Below are 18,488 nucleotides of genomic sequence, written 5' to 3' on the forward strand. Positions count from 1 at the left end.
CTTTACATTAAAAGATGGTATGAGGATAGTGTTTATGTGAGTTAAACTACTGTTAGCATGGACAATGTTGCTATGGTGCTTTTCACCCCAAATGATTGGTAAATTCAGTTCAGTTCCATTTAGTCAGTGCCCACAGTGTGTAAGGTGCTGCTGGGAAGACAGAAACAAGGTAGTCTTTGCCTTTGAGTAACTTCAGAGTCACCTGAGGGAATATGCCTTATACCCAGATGAGACAGTACAAAGTAATCCTGAAAAGTGAGGTTAGAGGTTCATTGACGATGAGGGTGATGAGGAAAGGCCTCTTTTGGGGATTGAACTGAACCTTGCAGAGAACAGAACATGGAAGGCATAGGGGAACAGCTTGTACAGAGACCCACGTGTCGCTAGTGTGGGATGAGGTGCGGTTACTAGTGTGAAATCAGTCTTAAGATACAGTCACTGGGAGCTAGATTGTGATGAGCTTTCAGTGTCAGAGAAAGTTGTATTTGATTCTGTAGACATTAGGGAACAGCTGAAACTTCTTGAAGAAGATAAGGTATCAATCTGGGCTCGTGGGATTTTTCATTGAATATCAATACACAGAAGGTTTTCTTTTCCCCTTAAAATAGACTATGTTATAACAAGCTAGGAAGATGATCAGAGCACTCCCTTTTGGATTCAAAGGAGAAAACCGTTTTCATTTATTATCTTTTTATATTGGCACATAGGTGTAGTTACTTAGAAGACTATTCTTATCACTTGTTTAAACTGAAAAAGACAAAGAATGGGACTGGCTGTGAGAATGCCTGCATGGTCTTCTGAATGGTCCTTGCCTTGGGACCAGCAATAGTCTTTTGACATTTATTGATGGCTCACTTTGAACAGAGGCACCGTGTGGAATTGCAGAAGAAAACCAAATCATGGCACCTGCACCTTGTGGTGCTTGGAAAAATTAAACACAGAATTTTAGAGGGGAGCGGACCTTAATAATCATCCTTCAGGTCCTCCCACTTTATGATGGGGAAACTGAGGCCCAGACAAGTGAATTGGCTTCCCCCAGGTTATGATACCATAAGTGACATATCCAGGGCTTGACCTGAGGTCGTTTAATTTGTAGTATTGTGCTCCGATTGATTAGGTGATTAGTGTCCAGCATTTTTCCTTGCCCATTTGATGGTTTAAGATGGCCAGCTAATAAGATTTTTATATCTTGTATAAAATTAGGCCCACATCTTGGAAGACATTCTAGCATGCTGTTTTTCATCAGTTTTCTCCCCCAACATTTTCATAATGTGGTAAATAATTAGACTCTAAATTTAAGAAAAAATAAATGTTATTGATATATTTTACTTTTATGTCAGCATTTCTCATTTTCTCCCATTACCAGAGAGCCATTCCTTATAACACAGAAATTAAACAGAGGGGAAAAAAGTTCAGCAAAACCAGCCAATACATGGAAAAAAATCTGTATTAGTCCATTGTGTTTCACATTCAAAGAAGGGGAGCTCAGCACCATTTTTCTAAAACTAGTGTTTTCTTTATATTTTTTGAAACAAGCTTAAAAAAAAATCTGTCAAAGGTTTGAATTTTTAAGTTCTCAAGTTACTATTGGAGAGGAGGTTATGAAATTAAATACTAGTCAGATGTAAGTTTTTTTGTCTATTTAAAAGAAAAAAAGGAATATATATAGAATTTTAAAAGATGAAGAAATGATCATTTCCAGATTTCAATAAAACTGAAATATGTGTCTATTTTAGGGACTTTACTATTCCTACTTCAAGGCCATGATAGAAGCACCTTCGTTTTTGATAGGATTGTGGATGACTATGAACGATAGACTTACTGAATTTCCTCATGTAATTAATGCAGTGAAACGCTTTCATCTTTATCCAGAGGTGAGTGATCTTGGGAAAGAGAAATCCAGTTTGCACGGTAACTCTCTTCATAAAATTGGACGTTAAGTGAATGCAGTGATGCTGGACAAATTGCATTTGATGGCTGTTAGCTATTTCCCTTGGAAACTTCTGTAGGGAGGTGGGGCCCTGAAGAGGAAGCGGGGAAAATTGATCTGGAAACTAGACAAAGTGACCACAGCAGTAACAGAGCCAGTTGTTGGGGAGAGTCAGCGTATCCAGTGGCTGAGCGAGAGATCCAATTTTCAGGGCAGGGAAGGGTTTGCTCAGAAAGCCCCTGGAGGTCGTGAAAGAACATTCACAGACCTTGAAAGGAAGTAGCCATGTTCCTACAATGTGCAAAAATAGGAGTGTGACTTCTCATTGCAACCTGCAATTCCAGGAAAGAAGAAAACCAAAATTGTTCGTTAGTATCGTTTGTAGCATTAGGAGTTAGAGACTGGTAGGCCCTTGTACTCGGAATCCTGTCTCCAAACCTAGTTAAGAAATTGTCGAAATTTCCTTAGTCCACTGTGAAGAATTATGTCATCTGAAGACAGTCCTCCCATGTTCCTGGCACTTTTTTCTGTCCTTATTTAAGAAACTTCTTTCTGTAGATGGTGAAGGAAGGAGTAGAACTCTCCCTTTACTGCTGACCTTAAAGAGGCTGTAGCCTTGAACAGTTGTAGGGATGAAATTTATTCATTCAGCAAATGAATATTCATTAATTTCTGTCACGTGCTCAAAACAAGATGCTAGGAGGGATAGGAGAGCAGTGAGGGACGGATTTTGTTTTTGAGAACTTGAAAGTCTAATCTGTAAGGGATACAGGTGGCGGTTCATTCCAAAAGTAAACTCACTGTCAGTGCATACTTCAGAAGCTTCTCTAGTTGTACAGTATTTTGTTTGAGATATGTCACAGAACTTTACCTGTGATTCAGTGTAAGAAGAAAAAATACAAATTAGAAGACAGGATATACAATTGAGCCTAACTTATTTAAATAAACCGTTGACTCTGAAAAATGGGAAATAGGTTAAAGAACAGACTGTCACCATTTCCTAAAGAAATTTCATGAATGTAAATCCACAATGAGGAAACTAGAAGGACCTAAAAATTCCTTCTGCCACTAGATAGGTAGGATCTCAGAGAAATTTGGTAGCCAAAGGCATGACCAATTTAAAATATAACTTCATTTGGAAAGGCTTTCAAAGGAGGATCGTGATTAGTGGTATTATTTCTGAAAGCCTCATAAAGTGTCAGAGGAAAAAAATTTACAAGATAATCCTTACATGTATCAGGAACATCAAACCTCCTTCTTTGAGAAGAAAACAGACTTATTTTCTCAAACAGTATTCTAATTCTCATTGCAGTTATATCAGCACACAGTTTACTTAAAGGTTCTGAAAATAAGATACCACTATGTATATTTTTGACTCGTAAAAAGTCTCTCAACAAGGTATCTCATTCATATGTTGGAATCATACAGAATTTCTTCACGAATGTAATAGAGAATGTTTTGCTCTGATTTCCTGTGATCATTAATAGCAAGGTAGGCACAAGACAGAGAAGCTTGTTGACCAGATGTCTACAATGGAAGATGGCAAACACAGAGTCGATGCAGAAGAGGGATTCCCTGTAGATCACAGACTTGCAGAGGCCCGCTTATTTTGAAGATGACATTATACTGATTGCAGAGCCTCCCAGATGAGCTCTGTAATCACTCCAAATAAGCAAGTGTTTGAAATAGGCTTTGATCAGCCATTTAATGGACAGCCTATAAAGCTGGCCAATTGGTGTATGTATATATTGTGTATAGAAAAGTACATACGTAAAAATAGGATATTTGAGCTAGATTGTTCTTGGGAAATTGTGCAGCCCTTGTGTTTTTAGTATCAGTGTTATTTTGGTCATCCTATATTATTGCAATGTATGCAGTACTTCGTGGAGAGATGTGTGGTAGGCAGGAGTGGGCTGCAAGATACTACCCGTGAAGGATTTTTCAGAAAAAAGTGGTTTGTAGTGTCATCAGAGAGCTGTGTCTAGAAAAATTGGGCCAGTTTTGTAGTGATAGCCAGGGATGAGCAGAGAATAGGGAGCTCAAGGGTGCCATTGATATCCCCCTAAAGCTGAGGAATCCTGGAAGTAGCCTCAAGTGTGTCAGTTTGACTCCTTGTTAAGGATTTCTTAGGAGGGATGCACAGGAGGCCCATAGGGTAAAAAAACATGAGTTGTGATCCACATTATTGGAGTGAGTATCTACACTTAAGACATTCATTGAAGAATTATATTGGAAGTTTACTTAAGAATTTCTTTGAACATCTTTCATAAATGAACTAGGGAATGACTACTATGTAATAATAAAAATCCCTACAAAATAAGATGATGCTAACTGTCTACATAATTACAGAGGAATAGAGAGTATGGCTGGGGGGGGGGAGGGGAGGTGAGAAGCTGTTGAGAACAAAGTAAGCCTTAAACTGGACCTTGAAGGAAGTGTGAATTTTGACTGTCAGAGCCAGGGAAGTGGTCACAAGCTCAGGAGGAGAAGTACACGGGTCATTGGGGAAGAGCATTCTCAGAAACCTAAGATGGTCATAAGCATGAAGTTCTGAGGGAGAGAAGGGCAAGTGATGGTGGGAAACTAGTTCGTCAGAAGCAGAGTCCAGGTGAGAACGTAGGGAGAGCTGGGGAAGGTGAATCCAGGTAGCAGAGAGCTGAGAATGTCTTGCCACAGGGTTTTAATCACATCCTAATGCTTGCATTAAAGATCCTTTCATGACTTCGGGGAATTTCTTTACTTTCCTGGTCCATGAATGCCATCCTAGAAATTGGAGAAAGTAAATAGGTTTTCTCATAGGTCTCCCCCAGTGTACTGAGACCTACACCCCAATATTACAAAGCAAAGTTTTATTAAAAATGAGGGGAGCAAAACAGGAATCGTGGAATGACTTAATATTAGTTCTTAAGATGTGTATATTACATCCTGAGTCACTTATAATCCCAAGTATGAGAGAGCCTCTGATGGAGTTTATTTTTCATCAGGCCTGCCTTGGCCTGCTCTTCTCTGCTGCTCAGATGGGGAGGATGCTGAGGTGAGCAACATCCTCCTCTCCTTCCTTTTTTCACCTTCGTAGAAGAGTCATTAAGTTCCTCGTTTCCTAGGCTAGGCTTTCCTGTCTTTATGGGGTCTTCGGATGCTTTTTAGTCAGTGAAAAATGAGGGCAAAAATATAGATCTTGCTACTTCTGTGTCTCTGGCAGCTGCCTTTCTCTTTCATAGGCCTTACCACCCTTCTCCTACTCCAAACTATTTATCTCTGCCTCTCATCTTCATATGGTCTCTGGTTACCAGGCCCATCAATCACCTTAATATTCTTTGGAACAAATACATGTGGAAAAGGGAGGAACAAGAGGCAAGCATTCCGGTATATGCTCCATTTAAATAATAGAATCTTAGCTGTGGAAGAAACCATATCGGTTATTTAGTTTAATCCCTACTTGAATTCTCTGACAGGGAAAACCCGGAAATAATTAGGTATAGGCAAAACATGTACAGTCAGAAGAGACGGAAGGGGATGTCAGAGGCAAGGCTGTAGCTGGCAGACACACTATCGTTAACCAGACCTACACTGGGTGGGAATTGCTGCTCCTCTGCTTCCTTCTGGAACTCAGCACCTCCACCTTTGGAGGATGAGGTAGAGGAGTGAGACTTTGATTCTAATGTACTTGGTCGTAAATAACTCATTTACTTATTAAAATTGACTTTAAAGTTTTACCTTTTACTGATAGAAGTTTAAAGTTATCTACCAGAAAATTAGCATATGTGTATGTATCTATGAATATTTTTGTGTATGTTTCCACAAACATACACTTACATATATACACAGATACATAAATAAATATATACGTATGTATGTGTGTTCTATATGTGTATATATTTGCCTTAAGCTAAGGGTTGGAACTCCAGTCTGTTGTGTTGGACAGTAGCCAGTGATCGAAGGAAGCTTTGGAGACCCAGGCTTTGGTCTCCGAAATCCCAGCCTTCAGCCTTGTGTGCTAGTGAAGAAGACGGATCTTGCCCATCTTCACTGGGACTTCCATCATAGCCCTGGTTTTATAGACTTACAGGAAAGGGAAACCTCAGTCATTAGAAGGTGAAGAGTGAGAACCACAATGCTGTTTGTGTTGAGACAATTCAGTGTAGCTTGAATGGAAAACAAAACAAAGCCAAACGAGTAGTTTAATAGTGTCCTCTGGTGGCCAAAAAACAGAGATTTCCGTTTTTCTACCTTTTCACTGTAAGGAGTAAGAACTAGTGGCTGGTGCTTTTGCTGCTAGTAATAGGCCTAACCTTTCAAGCTCTGGGTAATCAACCTTTAAATTTTTTAAATTTTGGGGGTATGTTTGGGTCTGTGATTTGAATGGAGTAGGGAACTGTTGGTGTGGAAAGTCCATCCACTGATGCACATGAGCAACTTTTCTCTAAGTTTTAGGTGGTTGTTTGGGGACACTTGAGTGGTTTAGTCACTTGCCCTTGATCACAAGGCCAGTAGATGTCAGAGGTAGACATGGACCTAGGTCTTTCTGTCTCTAAGACCTTTCTCTACCACTGTGCCACACACTACCTCCTAACTAATCATAGTTTGGCATATACCCTTATATGTTCATCAGGTTGATAGCGATGCTCAAGTGAGATAGCAAGGTACTTATAGCTGTGTTCTATAGCAGTGGAGGAGAACCAGTTACAGAGTCACCAGTGACATATTTAGGGGATAAAACTGGAGTATCCTTCACTCTTCAGAACGTTATTCACCCTAAATCTCTCTTGAGAAAACTGTACCTTGCATGCTTTATTGATTAAAGGTTTTAACTACTTAAAGCTTTGATTAATAAACATTTTAATGTGTGTTACTGGATTCTCAATATGTGCATTGGTGTATGTATAGAACTTGTTCTGCACGAAGATCGAAAGCCATTTTTTTTGTAACAGAAGACTCAAATGTGAAGCCACAAACTGTCCTCCCTCAGATTCTGATGTTTTCTTAATAATAACAATATTTTGCCATATATTGCCTTCATTGTGAGTTTATGCCTACTGCTTCTTATTCTTTTATACCTTCAAATACCTTTGACTCTCATCAGTTGGGCTTTCCCCTCTACCTACACATATTTCAACTCCTCTGTGTTTCATGAGTTGCTGTTAATGAAAATGGGTGGCGAACCTTTTGGAGATGAGCTTCCTTGCACTTGAGCTATACTAGATCTCACTAGATTGACACTGAGTTGCTGGGCCAGTCATTGAAACCTTTTTGCCTGTAAGACCAGCCAGGGCTCATCTGCTGTCAGCAAAGCAAGAATCCTGGGTCATACCTGTGCCATGATGCAGCATCAGAGGCGGCCTGTTAGCATGAGGGTGATGTCATCTATCCCATTTTGGGAAGCATGTAGATCATCTCTTGAAAATAGTAATTTATAATTATTGCTTTGGTTTTATGAGATGTTCAATAGTTTACAAAGTATTTTCTTTCTCAGCAGTCCTGTGAGGTAGTTGGTGTAATTACTATTATCTCCATTTAACTGAAGAGGAAATTGAGGCCTGGAAAGCCTTGCCTTCTAGTTATGTTAGTAACAAATCGAGCCAGGTTTGGAGCCAAGGCCATCTGATCCCAGGTCTAAATGGTTCTTTTCACTCTGCCATGAAATTGTGAGTGACATTTTCCTCCCACACCTAAGGGCAGCATTTAAAATGGTTGAAGCATCATAAAGTACTGCTGTAAGAAGAGAATATACATAAGGTAGACTATCCTGTCTTTGGGCATCTCTACTTTCTTTTCCCCATAGGTAATCATTGCCTTCTGTTACCGCCTGTACACTGGAACCATGGACCTCGTTGGCTTTCAGACAAAGGTGTGCTGGAATGTTTCCAGAGGACAAGGGCTTAATCCAGTCGAAAGCTGTGAAGGCAAGTTTTATCTAAGATAATATTTTGTTCTCATGAATATTGCTAATATTTATGAGTTTGGGTTATAGATTAATTAGTGTGACTGATTTATTATATTAAAGGCTAGAACTTCTGTTTCCACATCAGAAAATCTAAGTGTTGGAGGGGACCTCAGAGGTTATCATCACATTCAAACTATACATGTCCACAAATCCCCTTCAAAACATTTTCATTGTCAATCAGCCTTTCCTTGTGAGTATCCAGGGAGAGACAATGCCCTTTCTCCCAAGTAAGTCCATTATTCTTTTAGAGAAGTAATTATTAGGGAGCTTTCCCCAGTATCATACCTCCATCTTCTTCTGCACCATCCCCAAGGGCCAAGCAGAACAAGTCTAGCCTCTCTCGCACATGAGTCGTCTTTTGTGTGTTCTCCACCACCACCCCCCTTAGTCTTTTTCAGGACAAATATCTCCATTTCCTCCTGCTGATCTTCTCTTGGAGTGAATTCTTGGGTCTTTTCACCATTCTGGTCTCTATCTTCTGGCCCTTTGCCAGTATTTCTTCCCTTCTTAAAATGTGCCCATAATTGAACACAGTATTCCACATGTATTTTAACCAGCATATAATTTAATGGAATTATTATCCCTGTTCTGGATGCTTTATCTTAATGCATCTTAGGATAGCAGTACCTTTTTTGGATGCTCTGTTGACTCATTAGTTTCCAGGCCACTTTTTCCCCCACAAAAACTGTTGGGTAGCTATCTTGTATTTGTGAGGTTGAATTTTTGAATCTAAGAATAGAACTTTAAAATTATCCTTACTAAATTTATTTTATCTCCTCAGTCTAGCCTCTCAAGAGATCCTGATTCTGTCATGCAACCTAGTTAGTTGTCCATCCCAGCTTCATGTCCTCTGCACAAAGTTGACAAATGTGTCTTGACTATTATCACCTAAATCATTGATAAGATTATTGAACGCGAAAGACAGTTCTCTGGTCCATTTTATCCTACAAGAAACCATTCTCCAGTTTGACAACAACTCATTGATGACTATTTTTTGGGTCTGGTCATTCAGCCAGTCTCACAAAGACTTAATTATGCTGTCTTGTATTGCACATCACTCCGTGTTGTCTGCAGCAAGAACATGAACGTCTTTGTCATAGTTTACTTGTTCTGTCAGAAAAGGAAATGGTAGTGTGTTGTGACTTATTCTTGATGAAGCTACTCTGGATTTTAGCTTTCTTTGTGAAATATTTTAAAAACAACCAACTGGTAATGGTGTGTTTTAGGGGCAATGAGGTGGTGCAGTAGACAGAGTGCTGGACCTGAGATCAAATCTGGCCTCAGGCGTTTACTGGTTGTGTTACTCTGGGAAAGTCACATAACTTTGTTTGCCTTTATTTCTTCATTTGTAAAATGAGCTGTAGAAGGAAAAGGCAAACTGGTCAGTATCTTTGCCAAGAGAATCCCACAATGGGGTCCGGAAGAGTTGGACAGAGCCAGATTGACTGAACAGCAAGAATTTTGTAAGGTGTCCAAGTCAGTCTCGTTGGCCTGTAGTTTGTGGACTCTGTCCTCTTATTACTGTTTTTGAATTGGACTAGCATTTCCCCTTCTCTGGTTCTGCTACATTTTCCTCCTAGTTAGGAACTTTCAAGAATCACCAGCAGTGATCCAGTAATCACATTTGCCGGTTATTCATGTCACTTAAGATGTCATTAGTCCAAGTTATTGTCTTGAGCTCATCGAATATGAATCGTGATGCTGTTACTGTTCCTTTACTTTTTTTGAATTTCCGTTCCCTGCTAGCGGTTTTCTTTCCATCTTTCCTTGTCCAAAGATTAGTCTCCTTAGAGAGGAGAACATAAAATAAGAATTGAGCAGTCCAGGATTGTTGTCATACATTGTTCTCCTCCTCAATTATCATCATCTGTCATGATCCCATCCACTGTGGGCTCCTGTGGTGGCTTTTTGCCTTCCTCTTGTCCCTAGATTTTCTCATGTCATTCTGGGCATTTTTAGACATTATTCCTGTAGGACTATGTCTCTGTATTGTATTCATTTTCAATTACCCTTCTGTCTTTTGCATATATCTTTTATTTATTTTAAAAACTGTATTTTAATTTATTTTGTTAAATTTGTTAAGTATTTCCCAATTTTAAATTTAAAAATTTGATTTTTATTTTTTAGTTTTGAATTCTAAATTCTCCCCCTCTCTCCTCCTCCTCCTCCACCTATTGAGAAGGCAAGCACTATCATATTAATTATAAACGTGAAGTTGCGTGAAGCATATTTCCATATTAGCTAGCCATGTTGCAAAAAAAAAACACAGAAAACAAGAAAGATAAAGTTAAAATCTGCTTCTCTCTGCTCTCAGAGTTTATCAGTTTTGTCTCTGGAGGCAGATAGCATTTTCATTATGAGTTCTTTGGAGTCATCTTGGATCATTGTTCTGATCAGAACAACTAAGTCTTTCAGTTGATTTTTGTACAATGTTGATGTTACTGTGTTCTCCTTCTGCTCATTTCACATAAATCTTCCCAGGTTTTTCTGAAGCCATCTTGTCATTTCTTATACAATAGTATTCTATCACAGTCACTTACAGCTTGATTAGTCATTCTCCAGTTGATAGGCATCACTTGAGTTTCCACTTCTTTGCCACCATAAAAAGAGTTGCTATAAATATTTTTGTATATGTAGGTCTTTTTCCTTTTTCTTTAATCTCTTTGGATTATAGGCTTAGTAGAAGTATTGATGAGTCAAAGTATATGCACAGTATTTTAGCCCGTTAGAATGCACATCATTCTGACTTGTTTTCCAGAATGTCTGGACCAGTTCCCAACATCACCAACAGTGATTAGTGTCCCTTTTTTCCCACACGCCTTCCAACATTTGTCATTTTCCTTTTCTGTCACGTTAGCTAATCTTTTGCATGTGAGTTCGTACCTCACAGTTCTTTTAATTTGTATTTCTCCCTAATTATTAGTGATTTAGAGCATTTTTATGTGACTATAGATAGCTTTGATTTTGTCTTCTGAAAATTATATCCTGTTCATAATCCTTTGGCTGTTTATCAGTTGAGAAATGGGTCTTATTTTTATACATTTGGCTTAGTTTCCTGTATGTTTGAGGAATATCTTTTGTCAGAGAAACTTGCTGTAAAATTTTCTTCCCTCAGTTTCCTGCTGTCCTTCTAATTTTGGCTGCGTTGATTTTATTTTACACATATCTTTAAAAAAATTCTGCTTGGTTGTTGAGCTCTTTATGGAGCCATGATTGGTCTGTTTAACCAGCTCCCTCTTTTCCTTTTTATTGAAATTATTTCTTATATATTGAGTCTTGAAATTTCATTCCTGGGAAATTCTCCTCTCTCATGAGTTGCATTCTTTTTTTTAAAAATTAGGTGTCGGAAATCTCCTTATCCATTTGTTAAACCTTTGCAGTCTTTTTTCCTAAAAATGTACTTGTCAGACCAGACCCAGTTTGACTCAGCTCCATAACTGAGTGGTTCTTGACCAATAGATGCTTGTTGTCTCTACTTTGACAAGTTGAAAAGTCATGAACTTGATTGCCCCGTTTCACCACGACACTCTTCTGATGGCATTGCAGGGACACATTTCCCTAAATTCAAGAGACTCTTCTTACTGCTCATTCCACTGGCCTTCTTAATGTCATTTTTCTTTCTTTTTTGCAAATGTTCACCCCTATTTACTTCAGTAATTCTTTCCTCAGTTTTGAAAGTCAATTGATCAGCAAAAATTTATTAAATATCTCTTATTTGCTGAACACTTTGCTTAGCCCTGGGGTTAAAAAGACAAAAACAAATTAATATTTATCTCAAGGAGTTTACATTCTCCCTGGGGAAATAACACACACACACACATATATACATACTCATACAGACACACAATAAAACTCTTTTACAAGGTAAATGTAAAGTTATTTCAAGGTGGAAGGGTGATGGCATCAGTAAGACCAGGAAGGCCTCGTATAAAAAATGGCCCTTGAATTGAACTTTGAGGGAAACAAGAAAGAAAAGTTATTAAAAACCCAGAGATAGGAAAGGGAATATTCTGTATGAGGAACAACGGGTAGGCCAGTTTGGCTTCAGTGTTGGTTAGTGGAAAGGTAGAATATGTAGTAGTTCCTGGAAGAGTTGCGGAAGCTAGACTGTGAAGTTCTTTGCTCTCAGTTTTAGAGGCCACTGGAAGCCTCCAGAGCGTGTTGACCATGAGAGTGGCTTGATTAGGCCTGTGTTTTCGGAATGGCAGTTTGGTAGCCATGCGGTAGATGGACAGGATGAGGAGAGGTCGAAGAGAGACCAGCTGGAAAGCTGGAACTAGGGTGTGTGAGTGTGAAGAAAAGGCATATACTAGAGATGTCCTAACCTGACAGCTGACTAGTTGTGAGGATGCAGCAGGGTCTGTGAGGAATCAGGGTGGGTTTTAATGTTGCAGACTAGGGTGAAGTGTGATGTTGCTCTTGTCAGAAAGGTTTTCTTCCCACTTCTAAAACTATTCCTTATCTGACTTCTTAACTGACTCCTCCTTATTTTCCCATTTTCTTATTGTCAGTGCTCCCCAAGGCTCTCTCTTTGGTCCTTTTCTATTCTCTACTTTCTCTACACCAGGGCTTCTTTCCCAGGTTCCATAGATTTTTGTGGGTTCAGGATTAGAGATTTTGGAAGGTCCATGAACTTGGATGAAAAACAATAATGAAAATGCCACAGCACCTTTTTTCCCAGTAAGATTTGTTTCCTTTGTAGCCTATGTATTTTAGACACTTAAAATCATTATTTTGAGAAGGGATCCATAGTCCTTGCTGTAAAGGTAGTTTTAGTGTATGAAAAAGCACCATGGATCATCACAAGACCTGGGCCTTGGTTTTGACTAAAGCGCTTACTAAACTGCATGAGCTTGGCAAGTCTTTGTCAAATAGCAGCACCTCAGTTTTTTTTTAAATATGTAAAATAGGGAAAATAATGTGCGTCCTACTTCATAAGGTTGTTGTGAGTTCCAAATGAGCATGTTTATGTAAAGCACTCCGTAAACTGTACAACGTTACACAGATGTCAACAAGTATTTAGTGAACCTTGTAGCTTCAACTAATAATCCCTCTCCGAAGATGGCACCAGTGGGATGGCTCTAAACTGATGTCTCCTCGCACTTTTGGTATCCCTCTGATAGCTCAAATTCACACAGTCAATCCTGGCCCTACTCAGTCTTCTGACTCCCCTTTTTCTTCCATTCTTTCCCCATTCACTTAATCTGCTTTCTTCATCCCTTGGGACTATTTAAGACGCTTCAAGCCCATGTTTTTCTTGCACTTCTCACCACCTGTTACTGGCTCCTTTTAATATTACATCTTGCACACCTGTTCCTGTCTCTTTATCTGTGGTAGTCCATACCTGTGCTTTCCTTGGTATAGTGTTTCCAGGAAGGGCACTGAGCCATTTAGGGACTTGCCCGTGACACGTAGCCAGTGTCAGGGGTGGGACTTGTAGACGCTGCCGCCAGCTCTCCGTGTGCTGCTTCCTTGATCTCTCTCTGATATCAGGCCTACACCCTTAGGACAGGGAATGCCCACCTGCCTTGATATTGCAATCCCCTCTTCTCTGTGCTCTTGGATCTCTATCTGACATTGCTGCCAGATTATTTTTTTAAAATTCATTTTGTTGATATTGTTTGTTTTTCTGCCACCTACGTTTTCCAGTATTCTTCTTCTCCTCTCCCAGAGAGCAATCCATAGCAGAGAAGGAAAAGCATTTCAGTAAAACTAACTACCAGATAGAAGTTTCCTGACTGTGTGCAGTATTCCATACCCTTAGACTGCCACCTCTTCAGATACTTTGTGGTCAAACTTGGTGATTATAACTTTGTTGTAGCATCTGGTTTTGATTGTCTTGTTCCTTCAGAATCATCTTTTTAATGTGTACGTCACTCCTCTGCTCAAAAATCTCTGCTGGATGAACTTTTCTACCTTCTTTGCTAGAGATTCAAAGCCTTCCACCATCTGGCACCTCCCTCCCTTTCCAGCTGTGTCTCCTAGTGTTTCCCTCTGTTCTCCCTGTGCTCAGCCAAGCTGGATTATCCTTTCCTCTTACAAGTACAGACTGTACTCCCAGCTGTCTTTCCTTGTCTTTGCTTATGCTTGCTATTGATGCGCACTAGGGCTGTCTGCATTGGTGTCTTGTCCCCCTACTGGACTGTGTCTCAGTGACATTGTCCCCAGTGTCCGGTGCACTGCTGTGACTCTGCCACTGTCCTTAAGCTGCTCTCTCACAGGATCACAGTGATTTTGTGTGGTAGTGTGTGGAACTTCGACTTCTGATTCAAATCCTGCCTGTAATGCTAGCTTTTTGACCCTGGGCAAGTTTCTTAACTTTCTGAGTATCAGTTTATTTATCTGAGAAATGGGAATGATAATAGGTAACACTATCTCACAAAGCTGTTGTGATGATCTAATGAGACAATATATGTTAAGGGCTTTGGAGACTTCCTAGGGACTACGGCAATGTCAGTTATTATCTCCTTATTCTTAAATCTGATGTTCTTTTAACAGTTTTCAGCAACTTTGATACTACTAGCCACTCAATTGCAAATTTTCTTTTCCCCTGACTTCTGCAACACTCCTCTTTGCTCATTTTCATCCTGCTTCTCTTCATCTCAGACTCCTTTCCTAGCTCATTATTTGGCTCCTACTGTCTTAGCATGGGTGATCTCGAGCCTCGGTCTTGGGATCCTCGGTCCCTCGCTCACCAGCACTTCCCTGCTGGTGATTGTATCTACTTCAGTATGTCTGTATATCATCCCCATTAGGGATGAATCTCACCTATATAATAATAACAGGAGCAATAATAATTATAATAGCTGACATTTATATGGCATTTGCTTTGTGCCAGGCATTGTGCTAAGAGCTTTATAATTTTTGTCTCATTTGATCCTCACAACAATCCTGTGAGTCAGGTGCTGTTAATATCATATTGATATTAAAATTATATTATTATGTTAATGTTATATTGATACTGATTATGCTAATTTTATGCTGTTAATATTATACCATTTTATACTGAGGAAACTGGGGCAAAATGACTTGTCCAAAGTCACCCAAAGTTGTAAAATGTCAGAGTATGGGTTTGAACTCAGGTTGTGCTGATTGTGTGTGCGTGTATATGACTGTCCCAAAAGTCCCAGTGAAATGTTAAGTTTTCATATTTTAAAACTTGATTAAGATTTTTAGGATCTGCTATATTTATGTCTACAGTCTCCATCTTTCCCACATTGTAGTCCTAATATTTCCAAATCTCTGCTAGACTTCTTTACCTGCATGTGCCATTGGCACCTCGGATGAACTTGTTGGAAATGGAACTCATTACTTTCCTTCCCAAACTTGTGCTGCTTCCAGACTTCCCTTTTGTTCACTGAGAACAGCATCATTCTTTAACATCAGTCTCCTCTCATCCTAATTCAGACCCTTGTCACCTCTCGCCTTGCTGTCTGGAGTACCCTCCTAACAGGTTTTTCTACCAGTAACATCTAGAACAGTTCTGCCAGATGCCTTTTCCTGAGACACAGAGGGTTAGAGCTAGAGGTCACCTAATCCAGTCTTCTTATTTTACAGATGAAGAAACTGGGGCTTAGGGTTTATGTGACTTGTTCAAAGTCACACAGGTTGTAAAGGTCAGAGCCAGGATTCAGACCAGGGTCTTCAGGTGCCAGGTCGTTGATTTTTCCACTGTATTGCACTGCCTCTTGTATATGTGAAGATGACACTCTTCCTCAGGCACCTTCTTTGGCTCCCTATTGACACTAGGATGAACTTAGCAAGAACCCTCCACAGTCTGGTGCCAGCCTTCATCTCCAGTCTTATTTCACCCAGCTTTCCCCTCGGTGTGGGTCAAACTTGCTTTTACTTGTTCTCCTCTTCCTGCATTTGCACAGGATTGGGGTGGAGTCAGTACCACTTCATCTTCATCTTCCTGGAATCCTGATCTTCATTTAGACCTGAGCCCCTTGTCCTGTGAGGTCTGCCGTTGTACTCAGCACATTTTCTTGAGGCTTTTTGTTTCAACTATTCTTAGACCTTTCACTCTCTACCCTGTATTATATTAACTGTGTTCATATTGATCTTCTAAGTAAAATATAAATTGCTTGAGGAAAAATTATATTTCATTTTTGTATACTTGGTACCTAGCATAGTGTCTAACTAGACTGTATAATCCTTGTGTAGTATGCTGGTGTGATTATAAAATGATGAGGCTAGTTTTTGGATATATCTGCTAAGCTGGCTTTGAAGGCAGTTGCAAAAGAGGAGTGTGCAAAATATTTTGACCTATGGAAGCAGTCGATGAATTTATAGCCTTCCACATCGATAGTAAAAAGGGTACTTATTTATGTCATGGCATTAAAATACAGTTTCATTACTTCATAGTCATATTTTCTGGCATTAAAAATTTTAGTTTCATTGCTTTATGGTTATATTTTAATATTTCAAGACCAGCATGAGTGTGGAGGAAAAACTACCCTGCTAGTAAGTATTTCTAGCAAATTGATTCGTTATTTCAGAACGCTGAAAATGTTGCTTACAGTGGTTTTCTTAACTTCTCTCCAAAGTTACCAGTGATCTCTTAATAGCCAGATTTGATGGTCTTTTCCCATTCCTAATCCTTCTCAGCCTCCCAGCAGCGTGTGGCACTGTTTACCATCTTTTTCTCCTAAATGCTCCATCCCAGCTAGGGTGTTGTAACACTGTTTTTGATTCATGTCCTACTTGTTGAACTGCTCCTCTGTCTCTTTGCTGACTCCTCATTCCTACCATTTGTGGGTGTTGTCCAAGGTTTTGTCCTGAATCTTCTCTCTTTTCTTTCAGATACTCTTTTCTCTTGACAGCCTCATGAGTCCCCATGGTTTCACTTTCATTGCTCTTCAGATGACTGCCAGAACCATACGTCCAGTTTGTTACTGCCCTGATTTTCAGTCCCATGTCATCAGTCACCTATTGCACATTTCAATCTGGGTGTCCCAGAGACCTCTTAAACTCAGCCATGTCCAAAATGGAATTCGTTATCCCCATTGGCCTTTTTTCCAGACATCCTCCTTTCTCTTGAAGGCACCACAACCATCTGCCCTTCCAGTGTCTCAGGTTTGTAATCTCAGCACCATCCTTGATGCTTTACTTCCCCTCCTCTTCCACTTCTGGTGCTGGCAACAAAAGTACAAGGAATGGAGCCATTCCTCCCCACAAGACACTTACGCTCCTCAATCATTTGCCAGATCTTGCCATTTCTGTTTTGCCAATGTCTCTCCCGTCTACCCCTTCTCCTGCCTCTCCTGTTAGCAGCATTTTCCTGATTGGCCTTTCTGCTTCAGGTCTCTCACCACTGCATTCCATTTTATACCTCATCCAAATTCATCTTCCTTCCATGCGTATCTAACTGGGCAACCCCCCTATTCAATTCCAGTGGCTTCCTAGGGTAAGATATGGCTGCCTCTCTGAGCTTTTAAAGCCCTGCCCACCATGACCCCACCATGACCCCAGCCCAAACCTTCTCGTGTTATTAGACCTTGTTAACTTTCCTCGTTGTGCAGTCTGGTTTCTCTGTTCCTCGCTCATGACCTGCCATCTCCTGTCTTGGTGCCTAAGCATTCCTCCATTACCTTGGTCTCGGAGGCCCTCCTTTTCTCTAAAATGAGGCTCAGATGCCAGCTTCTGCCTGTGTTCTTTCGTGACTTCTCAGCCCTCCCCTGCAGGCTGCTAGAGCTGTCCCTCCCGTGGTACTTTGTACTTACATGCTTTGTGTATGGTTTTGTGTGTGTCTGTATTTATAGATATTTTTTAACTCTATTTATGTTGTGTATGTTTTTGTTCTACTTAATGGGACGTAAGCTCCTTGGGAGGAGGAATGGTTTCATTCTTGGTGCTTTAATCCTCAGCACAGTATATCGTAGACAATAAATAAGTTTTAATTGGTTGATTTTGTGGGTGTTTATTAACGGCTCAGTACTGTGTTGTTGTCTTTAAAGGACTGGGAGACCCTGCTTGCTTTTATATTACTGTGATTTTTGTTTTAAATGGACTAATGATGACGTTATTCTTCATATATGGCACATACCTAAGGTAAGAGGATTTAAAAGTATTTTCAAGTGGACTTGATTTTTTTATTGATTAAATATTAAAAATGAGTTAATTTTTAGTAGAGTAATAAATAAGTGCATATATTTATTGAAATATATGTAAGGAGAGTCTCTATACTAGAAGGCTGGCCACAAGATGGTTTATTTGGGCACAGCCACTCCTGAAATAACCTAATGAAATGAACAGGGTCATGATTGAATCCCTGATTAGATTACCAATGATGTGAAGCTTCTAAGTAAGCTGAAGGGGAGAATGATGTCCATCTGACGTGCATATAGAAGCTTGGAGATGCCCTTGGATCTCATAGTTTTGTTTAAGAATCCTGAACAAAATGTCCGATCTTAGTGTTGGCATGTGCTCATGTTAAAATGCTTTGTAAACGCTAGAACACGTTTTATTGGAAGCAACCACAGATATTTTCATTTAGATTTTCTCAAATAGAAAGTAAATGATAATATCAACAGCTACAAGTTTTGTTTTTGGCTCTCAATAAAATATTTCCTGATTTTAAAAAAGTTAAAAATAACTTCCTTCACTTCATAT

At 39.7% G+C, this 18,488-nt stretch overlaps 1 protein-coding gene across 1 annotated transcript in view; it reads left to right on the top strand.

Moving 5' to 3' along the window:
- The window catches only part of LOC140497666 (protein C-mannosyl-transferase DPY19L1-like), a 160,764-nt gene that overhangs the window by 20,735 nt on the left and 121,541 nt on the right, over window positions 1–18,488 (top strand). The window contains exons 4-6 of the mRNA XM_072598859.1: window positions 1,737–1,874; window positions 7,713–7,833; window positions 17,834–17,927. Coding sequence (XP_072454960.1) covers window positions 1,737–1,874; window positions 7,713–7,833; window positions 17,834–17,927 — 353 coding nt within the window. The remainder of the gene's footprint in view (window positions 1–1,736; window positions 1,875–7,712; window positions 7,834–17,833; window positions 17,928–18,488) is intronic.

The sequence above is a fragment of the Notamacropus eugenii genome, chromosome 3 (genome assembly GCF_028372415.1).
Source record: "Notamacropus eugenii isolate mMacEug1 chromosome 3, mMacEug1.pri_v2, whole genome shotgun sequence".
Taxonomy (NCBI): domain Eukaryota; kingdom Metazoa; phylum Chordata; class Mammalia; order Diprotodontia; family Macropodidae; genus Notamacropus; species Notamacropus eugenii.